This window comes from Macaca nemestrina, chromosome 5, assembly GCF_043159975.1.
Source record: "Macaca nemestrina isolate mMacNem1 chromosome 5, mMacNem.hap1, whole genome shotgun sequence".
NCBI lineage: Eukaryota > Metazoa > Chordata > Mammalia > Primates > Cercopithecidae > Macaca > Macaca nemestrina.
The window spans coordinates 37363699-37377620 of record NC_092129.1 but is presented as its reverse complement, the minus strand read 5'-3'; the positions used below and the strand labels follow the sequence as shown (position 1 = coordinate 37377620).

Below are 13922 nucleotides of genomic sequence, written 5' to 3'. Positions count from 1 at the left end.
AGAAGCTAGAGTTGGGATTTTCCTTTTCCCCATGTTAAAGATGAGAGTGGTGTCCTCACAAAAAGGGAAAACTTGGACACAGACACACACATGGGGAGAATATCATATGAAGAGACACAGGGAGAAGGCAGCCATCTATGGGTCAAGGAGAGAGGCCTGGAACACATCCTTCCCTCACCGCCCTCGGGAGGAACCAACTCTGCTGACACCTTCCTCTGGGACTTCCTCTAGCCTCCAGAACCGCGAAACAATAAATTTTTTTATATTTTACACCACCCAGTTTATTGTATTTTGTCAGGCAGCGCTAGCGAAATAATGTACACACAGTTCTTGATTTACTCTTCACAAATTACTGCAATAAGGGAGGGTCCTTTGTTAACTAACAATGCTGTGAAATCATAGAGTTTTCTTAATCAACTTCCATAGTTTATTTTTAAGGTACTAACTCTGGACACCACGTGTCTTCTCTCTATAAATACCAGGACATGCTCTGTTTTTCAGCAGTCATTGGACTTCAGCATGACTACTCAGTTGCCGGCTTGTGTGGCAGTTTTGCTTTTCTATGTCTCAAGAACCAGCTGCCAGGACACTTTCACTGCAGCTGTTTATGAACATGCAGTGATATTGCCCAATGTCACCCTAACACCAGCGTCTCGTGAGGAGGCTTTGGCATTAATGAATCGTAATCTGGACATTTTGGAAGGAGCGATCACATCAGCAGCACAGCAGGTACCATCTCTACCATCTCTCCAGTGTACTGGATTCTATGAGAAAGGAGGGGGTCCTAGGAGACAGGGCCAGTGTCAGGGTCCTTTATACTTTTAGATGACATATGTATCAGAGTAGCCAAGAACCTTTATTTTACAGTTAGAATTCTAGTTTCCTCTCAAAATTAGAGCAAGGGCACTACCCTAACAGTAAGAACAATGTTAAGAAAAGAACAATTTGCTCATTATCAAGAAGCAGCAGACCTTTGAGGAACTGGCCATAAATTCAACAACTTTGTTCCCTTTTTCTGGTACAGATGGAGGATGGAGGATAAATGGATCAGGGACCAGGTGCTATTTTTGGAGTATTAGTGGCCTTCATGTACTCATGTGCTATTAAGGGTTTTCAGGTTTTGGAATAAATTTATAATCTGAAAACAAACAAGTTTTCAATTCCTTGCCAGCATGCATTATATACTTCATACTTCATTCTAATTACAAGATAAAAGTATATGTAATGCATTGTGAGTCCTTAAGTTGAGTGAAGGTTTCAGTTTCAAGTTAATCATACAGTATAAATTGTGGTTTATATGAATATTATTTTAAAAGCCATTAATCGATTAGGTGTAGACCAGGGATATATGAAGTGTGATAAAAGTCATGGATAAATGTGTATTACATATATCCATAAATATGTATTCTTTTGTGTTGTTGTTGAGACAGGGTTTCACTCTGTCACCCAGGATGGAGTGTAGTGGTGTGATCACGGCTCACTGCAGCCTTGACTTCTCAGGCTCAGGTGATTCTCCCACTATAGCCTCCAGAGTAGCTGGGACCACAGGTGCGTGCCACCGTGCCCAGCTAAGTTTTGTATTTTTTGTAGAGATGGCATTTTGCCATGTTGCCCAGGCTGGACTTGAACTCCTGACCTCAGGTGATCCACCCGCCTTGGGCTCCCATAGTGCTGGGATTACAGGCATGAGCTACTGTGCCTGCCCTATATTCTTATATATACCAATATTTAAAAGGTTATCAGGAGTTCTGATGTTCTTTTTCACCCTTAGTCCAACTATTTCCTTAAAGATCACAGAGCTTTTTAAGGTGACTCTCTAATCAGAAGGTGCCCAGGTTAGCTCAGGCAGTTGTTGCAGGCATGGCACAGTTCAAGTAACCAGTTTGTGACTCCTCTTTTTCTGAGAAGCAGGAATCATGTTTGCAGGGGAAGGCTGGGGCACAGGAGGAAACAAACAGACCATTTATTAGTCAGTCCTGACACAGGCACAATTATCAGCCAAAGTTCAAGGAGAGGCTTGGTTCCAGGACAAGCTAGGTTTATAGTTAACAACTGCCATAGGAAACAACAATGGCAGGATTAGAAAATTAAAATGCTTGACTAAGTCGGGCGCGGTGGCTCATGCCTGTGATTCCAGCACTTTGGGAGGCTAAGGCGGGCGGATCACCTGAGGTCGGGAGTTCAAGACCAGCCTGATCAATATGGAGAAACCCCATCTCTGCTAAAAATACAAAAATTAGCCAGGCGTGGTGGCAGGTGCCTGTGATCCTAACTACTCATGAGGCTGAGGCAGGAGAATCGCTTGAACCCGGGAGGTGGAGGTTGCGGTGAGCCGAGATAGTGCCATTGCACTCCAGCCTGGGCAACAAGAGCAAAACTCCATCTCAAAAAAGAAAAGAGAGAGAGAGAGAGAGAGAGAAAATGCGCCACTAGAAGCCCAAACCTCACCATATCCATGTAACATATCCATGTAACAAACCCGCATATATACCCTCTGAATCTAAAATTAGAAATAAAGAAAAGAAAAGAAAAATGAAAAGAAACAACACTGCACTGAAAAAAAAGGAAATTAAAAACCTTTGGAAAAGAAAATAAATTGTAAAAATATAGAAAACAAAATAAGATTTAAGGGATGTGGGGGGAAGCCCAAATGGTTGTTACTCTGCCACTCAGTTCCTCAGCTCCTTTTGCAAGTCCCCCTTTTGATTAAGGTGCATTTTTAACAGGGTGCGCATATTATTGTGACTCCAGAAGATGGTATTTATGGCTGGAACTTCACCAGGGACTCTCTCTATCCATACTTGGAGGACATCCCAGACCCTGAAGTAAACTGGATCCCCTGTAATAATCCTAACAGGTAAAGAAACAACTTGTGAAAAATTCACTAGTGAATATCACCTTGATTTACCGGGGAAAACTTTGTTGATGATCATTGAATAGATCCACGATCAACTCTTAAGTTTCAGTATAGCTTATTTTTCATCTACTATGAGTATATTTACTGGGAGAGTAAATATGAATTATGAAGTCACAGAAATCAGAGCTAGAAGGTAGCTTAGAAATCATCACATTTGGGCCGGACGTGGTGGCTCACGCCTGTAAATCCAGCACTTTGGGAGACCGAGGCTAGTGGATCACGAGGTCAGGAGATCGAGACCATGCTGGCTAACATGGTGAAACCCTGTCTCTACTAAAAAAATACAAAAATTATCCGGGTGTGGTGGTGGGTGCCTGTAGTCCCAGCTATTCTGGAGGCTGAGGCAGGAGAATGGCGTGAACCCAGGAGGTGGAGCTTGCAGTGAGCCGAGATCGAGCCACCTCACTGCAGCCTGGGTGACAGAGCGGGACTCAGTCTCAAAAAAAATAAAATAAAATAAAGAAAATAAAGAAATCATCACATTCAATGTGAACATCTCTGGTCTCTGACTCCTCACCAGTGAACAGAAAAATATTTCCCTGTGTGGGTCTGTGATTTGAAAACTATATGAGTAAATGGCAAAATAGAGTCACATCGGTTTAAGATTAACAGTTTTCTTTTCTCATTGATAAGATAGCTGGTGAGATTAATGTAGTAAAGTCCTTAAAGTGTAAGCTGATTGTAACCTAAGAGGTGATATGTCAGGATTGTAAGTGGTTTAAGTCAGGTCTAGACTAAAGAGATATTAAGTATGATGAAAGCAGCACTATTAATTTTAATGTAAGGAAACCAACATCTTATACACCTAAGAAAATCATGTCGGTTCACATACTTCTTTCTGAATACACAAGGCTAAAATTGTTTTAGGAATTCCTCTTTTGGAACTATTCTCAAAACCACACAATGCCAGTTAGAATGGTGATCATTAAAAAGTCAGGAAACAACAGATGCTGGAGAGGATGTGGAGAAAGAGGAACGCTTTTACACTGTTGGTGGGAGTATAAATTGATTCAACCATTGTGGAAGACAGTGTGGTGATTCCTTAAGGATCTAGAACCACAAATACCATTTGACTCAGCAATCCCATTACTGGGTATATACCAAAGGATCATAAATCATTCTACTATAAAGACACATGCACACGTATGTTTACTGCGGCACTATTCACAATAGCAAAGACTTGGAACCAACCCAAATGCCCATCAATGGTAGACTGGATAAAGAAAACGTGGCACATAACACCATGGAACACTATGCAGCCATATAGAAGAATGAGTTCATGTCCTTTGCAGGGACATGGATGAAGCTGGAAACCATCATTCTCAGCAAACTAACACAGGCACAGAAAACCAAACACTGCATGTTCTCACTCATAGGTGGGAGTTGAACAATGAGAACACATGGACACAGGGAGGGGAACATCACACACCAGGGCCTATCAGGGTGTGGGGGGCTAAGGGAGGGATAACATTAGGAGAAATACCTAATGTAGATGATGGGTTAGTGGGTGCAGCAAACCACCATGGCACATATATACCTATGTAACAAACCTGCACGTTCTGCACATGTATCTCAGAACTTAAAGTATAATAATAATAATAATAATAATAGAAAAAAACCACAGAAACTGGCTGGGTGCGATGGCTCACGCCTGTAAGCCGAGGTGGGAGGATCACCTGAGGTCAGGAGTTTGAGACCAGCCTGGCCAATTTGGCAAAACCCCATCACTACTAAAAATACAAAAATTAGTGGGGCGCAGTGGTGGGCACCTATAATCTCAGCTACTTGGGAGGCTGAGGCAGGGAGAACTGCTTGAACCTGGGAGGCAGAGGTTGCAGTAAGCCAAGATAGTGGCACTGCACTCCAGCCTGGGTGACAGAGCTAGACTCTGTCTCAAACAAACAAACAAACCAACCCACAAAAACTACTTACAGAGACACCTTGATTTTGATAAGATGGATTTTGACAAATTCCAGTGTTATATATCATAATCATGTACTCTATTCTTTTTTTTTTTTTTTTTTTTTTGAGACGAAGTCTCGCTCTGTTGCCCAGGCTGGAGTGCAGTGGCCGGATCTCAGCTCACTGCAAGCTCTGCCTCCCAGGTTCACGCCACTCTCCTGCCTCAGCCTCCCGAGTAGCTGGGACTACAGGTGCCCGCCACCTTGCCCGGCTAGTTTTTTGTATTTTTTTTAGTAAAGACGGGGTTTCACCGTGTTAGCCAGGATGGTCTCGATCTCCTGACCTCGTGATCCTCCCATCTTGGCCTCCTAAAGTGCTGGGATTACAGGCTTGAGCCACCACGCCCAGCATACTCTATTCTTATTTAATTGTATCATAATTATTTATTATTTAATCATGTCATATGTCAGTGCTTTAGTTTCTAGAAGGCAAGCACTCTATTATTACTTCCACTATGAACTGAATTGACTTATTTCCAAATGGCCTTTCCCTACAACCTCATCTCCAAGGGCCTCCTGAACATCCCCACAAGGATGTCCCATTCACTTCATTTCAAGGAACCCAGTCGCCCCTTTATGTTTTCCATCAACTAATGATGTCTGAATTTCTTGCCTCCTTAATTCTCTCACTCTCTCCACTTTTTTTTTTTTTTTTTTTTCCGAGAGAGAGACTCTGTGTCACCCAGGCTGGAGTGCAGTGGCATGATCTCAGCTCACTGCAACCTCTATCCCCCAGGTCCAAGCAATTCTCATGCCTCAGCCTCCTGAGGATGACAAGTGTGAGCCACAACGCCCAGCTAGTTTTTCGTATTTTCAGTAGAGACAGGTTTCACCATGTTGGCCAGGCTGGTCTTGAACCCCCGGCCTCAAGTGATCCACCTGCTCGGCCTCCCAAAGTGCTGGGATTACAGGTATGAGCCATCACACCCAGCTGCCTTAATTTATTAACTCTGCAATTTTTTTTGACTACCTATTATGTCTAGACATTGTTCTTGGCAATGAAGTGAACAAAACAGATTAAAAATTCCTGTCCTCTTGAAATTTATATTCTAGTGTGGGGAGGTAATACATTTTTTTAAAAAGATAATTATCTATCTATCATCTATCTATCTATCTTTATATAGATATCTTTCATCTGTCTACCTATCTACGATATGAGGTGGAAGTAAATGTTATGGAAAAAATAAAGTGGGGAAGGTGAATAGGGTGGCAAGCATGGGGCTGAAATTTTTGAAAGGTCATCAGAGGGCATCGCAGTGAGATTTCAGTGAAGACCTGAAAGAAATGAGGCGACAGATCATATGAGTACCCAAGAAAAGTGCATTCCAGGCTGAGGGAATTCTAAATTCCAGGATCCTGTGGTGAGAGTATGTGTCTAACCTATGGAACAGAAAAAGGGTTAGTGTGGTTACAGTGATGTGACAGAAGAGGAGAAAAGCAGGAAATAGAGGCAGAAGGGCAGAAGGATTGCAATGTAGAGAATAGATTCCAGGGTATAGGTCACCAAAGAAGCAGAGGACAGTTAAAAAGCTGTTGTGATAATTTTGGCAGAGAGATGATGGTGTCTGAGATCAAGAAACGGTAGACGTTTAGGTATTGAGAAGTGGACAGATTCCGAATAAAGTCTGAAAGTAGCACTGGCAGGTTTTGCTGAAAGACTGGATGTAGGATGTGAGAGAAAGGGAGGACTCAATATCCTTCCCTGCTCTCATAGAATCATATCTCATCCTATTGAGTATGTTTGAAGTATGCACAGAGTCGATTGCTTCCTCTTCTCATAGACACCAAACTTTTGGGACCACATCACCTCTTAGACTGAGTGTTAAAGGAACAGGCTGTCATCACTCTTCTTTTTTATTTAATTAATTTATTTAGCATTCATATGTCATATCATTCCAGAAGGATTTGAAGTTTCTAATTATATCTAATATAATTAAAAATAGGATAGTTTAGTCTTAACAACAAACTAGAAACCATATGAATAGAGGAAGCAGTTGTTATGAGGCATCATGGTTAAGAGCTGCTCATTACAATTGGACATTAAGTATAGTTCTAAGAGTTTCTGAGCAGTTAAGAGAAGTACAATTTTGTTCAGACATTTTCATTGCATCATAGAAGAAAGTTTGCATATTTCTTCAGTGACAAACTATGTCTAATAACCTAACTTAAAGATGAATTTACTTATTCAACTTTTTTTTGTTAATTATTTTATTCTTAACTTTCATGGGTACATAGTAGATGTATATATTTACAGGGTACACGAGATGTTTTGATGTTTGTACACAGGCATGCAATGGTAATAATCACATCACGAAGAATGGGGTTTCCATCCCCTCCAGCATTTATCCTTTGTATTACTAACCATTCAATTATACTCTTCTAGGTCTTTTAAAATGTACAATTATTATTGATTATAGTCACCCTGTTGTGCTATCGAATACTAGACCTTATTCATTCATTTTAACTATTTTTTTTGTACCCATTAATCTCACTTTCTCCCCCACCCCTCCCCTAACTACCCTTCCCAGCCTCTGGTAACCATCTTTCTATTCTCTATCTCCATGGGTTCAATTGTTTGATTTTTAGATCCCACAAATAAGTGAGAACATGTGATGTTTGTCTTTCTGTGCCTAACTTATGTTATTTCACATAACCTAATTATCTCCAGTTCTATTCATATTGTTGCAAATAACTGAATCTCATTCTTTTTGTGGCTGCATAGTACTTTATTCTGTGCATGTACCACATGGTTGTTTCCAAATTTTGGCTATGTGAACAGAGTTGCAATGAACATGAAAGTGTAGATATCTTTTCTATATACTGATTTCCTTTTTGAGGGGCATATACCCAGCAGTGGGATTGCTGGATCATATGGTAGCTCCATTTTTAGTGTTTTGAGAAACCTCCAAACTGTTCTCCACAGTGACCGTACTAATTTACATTCCCACTAACAGCATACGAAGATTCCCTTTTCTCCACATCCTCACCAGCAATTTTAACCGGTGCGAGATGATATAATTGTAGTTTTGATTTGCTTTTTTACTTTCTTATTTTTTTTTTTTTTTTTTTGCAACAGAGCCTCACTCTTGCCACCCATGCTGGAGTGCAATTGGTGCGATCTCAGCTCACTGCAACCTCTGCCTCCTGGGTTCAAGTGATTCTTCTGCCTCAGCCTCCTGAGTAGCTGGGATTACAGGCGCCCGCCACTACACCCAGCTAATTTTTGTATTTTGAATAGAGACGAGGCTCCACCATGTTGGCCAGACTGGTCTCGAACTCTGAACTCAGGTGATCCGCCCGCCTAGGCCTCCCAGAGTGCTGGGATTACAGGCGTGAGCCACCGTGCCCTTGTTGATTTGCATTTTTCTGATGATCAGTGATGTTGAACACCTTTTCATATGCCTGTTTGCCATTTGTATAACTTCTTTTGAGAAAAGTCTATTCAAATCGTTTGCCCATTTTTTAATTGGATTATTTGATTTTTTTCCTATAGAGTTGTTTTAGCTTCTTATATATTCCGATTATTAATCCCTTGTCAGATGGGTAGTTTGCAAATATTTTATCCCATTCTGTGGGTTGTCTCTTAACTTTCTTGATAGTTTCCCCTGCTATGCAGAGACTTTTTACCTTCATGTGATTCCATTTGTCCATTTTTACTTTAGTTACCTGTGCCTGTGAGGTATTACTGAAGAAATCTTTGTTCAGACCAATGTCCTGGAGAGTTTCCCCAAAGTTTTCTTTTAGTAGTTTCATAGTTTGAGGTCAAATATTTAAATCTATAATTCATTTTTATTTATATGGTGAGAGATAGGGGTCTACTTTCATTCTTCTGCCTGTGGATATCCAGTTTTCCCAGCACCATTTATTGAAGAGACTGTCCTTTTCCCAATATATGCTCTTGGCATCGTTGTTGAAAATGAGTTCACTGTAGATGTTTAGATTTATTTGTGGGTTCTCTATTCTGTTTCATTGGTCTATGTGTCCGTTTTTATGCCAGTACCATGCTGTTTTGGTTACTAGAGCTCTGTAGTATAATTTAAAGTCAGGTAATGTGATTTCTCCAGTTTTTTTCTTTTCGCTCAGGATGGCTTTGGCTATTCTGGATCTTCTGTGGTTCCACATAAATTTTAGAATTCCTTTTCTATTTCTGTGAAGAATGTCATTAGTATTTTGATGGAGATTGCACTGAATCTGTACAATGCTTTGGATAATATGGGCATTTTAACAATATTGATTCTTCCAATCCATGAACATGGAATATCTTTCCATGTTTTGTGTCCCTTTCAATTTCTTACATCAATGCTTTACATACTTCATTTTAGAGAGCTTTCACTTCTTTGGGTAAGTTAATTCTTAGGTATTGTATTTTATTGATAGCTATTATAAATGCTATTCCTTTCTTGATTTCTTTTTCAGATTGCTTGCTCTTGGCACATAGAAATGCTACTGATTTTTGTATGTTGATTTTGTTGTCTGCAACTTTACTGAATTTGTTTACCAGTTCTATTAGTTTTTCGATGGAGTCTTTAGGTTTTTCCAAGTATAGGATAATAGCATCTGCAAACAAAAATAATTTTACTTCTTTCCTTCCAATTTGGATGTCTTTTATTTCCTTCTCTTGTCTGATTACTTTAGTGAGGACATCTACTACTACGTTGAATAATAGTGGTGAAAAGGGACATCCTTGTCTGTTCCAGATCTTAGAGGAAAGCTTTCAGTTTTTCCTCATTCAGTATGATACTAGCCATGGGTTTGTCATAAATGGCTATTATTGTGTTGAAGTATGTTCCTTCTATACCCAGTTATTGAGGGTTTTTATTATGAAGGAATGATGAATTTTATCAAATATTTTTTCAGTGTCAATTGAAATGATCATACGGTTTTTGTTCTTCATTCTGTTGATATGATGCATCACATCAACTGATTTGTGTATGTTGAGCCATCCTTGCACCCCTGGGATAAATCCGACTTGGTCATGATGAATAATTTTTTAATGTGTTTTTGCATTTGGTTTGCTAGTATTTTGTTGAGGATCTTTGCATCAATGTTCATCAATAATTTTGGGCTGTAGTTTTCTTTTTTATGTGTCTTTGGTTTTGGTGTCAGGGCAATACTAGCCTCATTAAATGAGTTTGGAAGTATTCCCTTCTCTAATTTTTGGAATAGTTTGAATAGGATTGGGATTAGTTCTTTAACTGTTTGGTAAAATTCAACACCGAAGCCATTAAGTCCTGGGCTTTTCTTTGCCGGGAGAACTTTTATTACAGTTTCAATCTTATTATTTGTTATTGGTCTATTCAGGTTTTGGATTTCTTCATGGTTCAATCTTGGGAGGTTGTATGTGTCTAGGAATTTATTCATGTCTTCTAGGTTTTCCAATTTATTGGTATATAGTTGCTCATAGTAATCTCTAATGATCTTGAGAATTTCTGCAGTATTGGTTATAATGTCTCACTTTTCAACTCTGAGTTTATTTGTCTTCTCTCTTTTTTCTTAATCTCACTAAAAGTCAATTTTGTTTATCTTTTCAAAAAACCAACTTTTTGTTTCGCTGTTCTTTTGTATTTTTTTATTTCAATTTCATTTATTTCTGTTCTGATGTTTATTATTTTTCTTCTACTAATTTCAGATTTGGTTTGCTCTTCTTTTTATAGTTTTTAAATGCATCATTATGCTGTTTATTTGAAGGTTTTCTTCTTTGTTAATGTAGGTACTTATATCTACAAACTTTCCTCTTAGACTGATTTTGCTGTATCCTGTAGGTTTTGGTATGTTGCATTTCCATTTCCATTAGTTTCAATAAAATTTTTAACGCTCTTCTTAATTTCTTCATTAACCCACTGGTAATTCAGGAGCACATTCTTTAATTTCCATATGTTTGTATAGTTTTCAAAATTCCTTTTGCTATCGATTTCTAGTATTATTTCATTGTGGTTAGAGAAGATACTTGATATGATCTCAATTTTTAAAAAATGTTTTAAGATTTGCTTTGTGACCAAGCATATGGTCTCTTCTTGAGAATGATCCATGTGTGGAGAAAATGTTTATTCTGTAGCCATTGGATGAAATTTTCTGTAACTATCTATTAGGTCAGTTGGTCTATAATGCAGATTAAGTCCAATGTTTCTTTATTGTTTTTCCCTCCAGATGATCTGCCCAGTGTTGAAAGTGGGATGTTGAAATCTCCAGCTATTGTTGCATTGGGGTCTATCACTCTCTTTAGCTCTAATAATATTTCCTTTATATATCTATGTGCTCAAGTGTTAGGTGCATATGTATTTACAATTGTTGTATCTTCTGACTGAATTGACCTCTTTATCATTATATAATTAATTTCTTTGTCTCTTTTTATGGTTTTTGTCCTAAAAACTATTCTGTCTGATAAAAATGTAGCCACTCCTGCTCCTTTGGTTTTCCACTTGCATGGAATATCTTTTGCTATCCCTTTATTTTCAGTCTATGCGTGTCTTTATAAGTGAAGTGTGTTTCTTGTACACAACAGGTCATTGCCTTTTATTTGTTTTTAATCCATTCAGCCACTCTATGTCTTTTGATTGGAGAGTTTAGTCCATTTACATTTAATGTTTTATTGTTAAGTAAGGAAATACTCCTGACATTTTGTTTTTTGTTTTCTGGTTGTTTTGTGGTATTGTCTTCCTTGCTTCCTTCCTGTCTTCCTTTTTGTGAAGGTGTTTTTTCTCTGATGGTATGTTTTAATTTTTGCTTTTTATTTTTTGTGTCTCTGTTGTAGGTTTTTTGATTTGATGTTATCATGCAGTTTGCAAATAACAACTTATAATTCTTATTTTAAACTGATGACAACTTAACATTGATCGCATAAACAAACAAGCAAAAACTAATAAAAGCTCCATACTTTAACTTCATCCCCCATACTTTTTAATTTTTAAAATTTCTATTTATATCTTATTATGTTATCTATGCCTTAAAAAGCTTTTCTCGTTATTATTTTTGATTGGTTCATATTTTAGTTTTTCTACTCAAGATATGAGAAGTTTATGTCACAATTATAGGTTATAATACTCCATGTTTGCCTATGTACTTACTATTACCAGTGAGTTTTGTACCTTCAGATGCTTTCGTATTGGTTATTGATGCTCTTTTCTTTCAGTTTGAAGAAATTTCTTTAGCATTTCTTATAGGAAACGGCAGTGGGTTCTTTTCTGGCCCACAGTGGGTCTAGAAATGCCACCCAGGAACTAAGTCTTGGAATTGAGAACTTTAGGATTCTGCTTGGTGCTTTATGTTACTGTGGCTAAGTTGGTACCCAATTTGTAAGACAAAGTCCTTTTACTCTTCCCTCTCCTTTCGTGAAGCAGGAGTCTCACCCCATGGCCACCACAGCTGGGAAGGTGCTAGGTCACACCTGAAGCCAGCATGGTACTTGGACTCACCCAAGGCTTGTAGTGAGTACTGCCTGGCTATCACTGATGTTTATTCAAGGCCCAAGGACTCTTTAGTTAGCAGGTGATGAATCTTGCCAGGACTAGGACCTTCCATTCAAGGCAGAAAGTTCCCTTATAGCCCAGTGTATGTCTAGAAATGTCATCAGGGAGCTAGGACCTGGGTTGGGGGCTTCAGTACTCTGTTTGGTGCTTTATTTTACTGTGGGTGAGCTGTTATCCAAGTTGCAAGACAAAGTCCTTTCTATGCTCCTCTCTTCTTTTTTAAGGTAGAGAGATGGAGTTTCTCTCTCAAAGCTGTGAGCTGTGCTGCCTGGAATTGGAGGAGGGGTGATGCAAGCACTCCTTTGACCACTCCAGCTGGTGTCTCACTAGGTTATGGCACTCCAAGGCTACTGGTTCGGAGCTCAGTACAGCACTAGGACTTGCCTAGGAATTGTAGTCCTTGTGGCTTAAATCAGTGGTCCCCAACATTTTTGGCACCAGGGACTGGTTTTGTGGAAGACAATTTTTTAATGGGCAGGGTGGAGGATGGTTTCTGGGTAAAACTGTTCCATCTCAGATCGTCAGACATTAGTTAAATTCTCATAAGGAGCATACAACCTAGATTCCTCAGATGCACAGTTCGCAACAGGCTTCCACTCCTATGAGAATCTAATGCTGCAACTGATCTGACAGGAGGCGGAGCTCAGGCGGTAATGCCACTCACCTCCTGCTGTGCAGCCGGTTTCTAACAGGCCACCGACTGGTACTGCTGTGCAGCCCAATTCCTAATAGGTCACAGTCTGTGGCTTACGGATTGGGAACCCCTGGCCTAGACTGCCTTTCGAGTTTATTTAGAACCCCAGAGAACTTTAACCCACACTGGTGATGCTTGGTGGAACTCAGGTTCTGACTGCTGGGAAGGACAATTCCTCTCTGGCTAGAGCTGTTCTAAATGTGCCCTCTGTGGGCACTGGCTGAATTCTGTGCCATGTTGCTTTCTGCTGTTACACGGCATCACTGACTTCCAGTGCAAAGTCCCACAATCACTGTACTTTCCTTCTCCCAAGGGCACAAATTTTCTCTCCACACCATGTGGTGACCTGGAGGATGGGGGAGAGTGGTGTTGGCAATTAAAGACTTTCTTTCCTACCTTCTTCAGTGCCTCTTGTCTTGATATGATTTTAAAACAAAGTATTGTGATTACTCTTCTGATTTTTGGTTCTTATGAAGGTGCTTTCTTGTGTGGATGGTTGTTCAGTTTGGTGATCCTGCAGGAAGACAATCGCTGGAAGGTTCTATTTGGCCATCTTGCTCTGCTTCCTCCTCATCCTTTATTTCTTTCTCTTGCCGATTGCTCTGGCTAGGACTTCCAGTACAATGTCAAATAGAAGTGGTGAAGGTGGGCTTCCTTGTCTTGTTACAGTTCTTAGAACAAAGGCTTTCAGCTTTTCCCCATTCCCTAGGATGTTAGCTGCGGGTGGTGACATAAATGCCATATATAGCCTTTATTATGGTGAGGTATGTTCCTTCTGTATAATAAAGTGCACATCTCTGAATTATGTATTACTTGCATGGTGGGTGCCAAGAAACTATTTATACTGCCTAGAATATTAACCTTTATTATGCCTAAAGAGTTCG

At 39.5% G+C, this 13922-nt stretch overlaps 1 protein-coding gene across 1 annotated transcript in view; it reads left to right on the top strand.

Moving 5' to 3' along the window:
- The first annotated feature begins 487 nt into the window (after positions 1–487).
- LOC105465628 (pantetheinase) overlaps positions 488–13922 on the top strand; it is a 35104-nt gene continuing 21669 nt past the window's right edge. Inside the window, exons 1-2 of the mRNA XM_011714159.3 lie at positions 488–729; positions 2727–2857. Of these exons, the coding sequence (XP_011712461.1) occupies positions 520–729; positions 2727–2857 (341 nt within the window). The 5' untranslated portion in view covers positions 488–519. The remainder of the gene's footprint in view (positions 730–2726; positions 2858–13922) is intronic.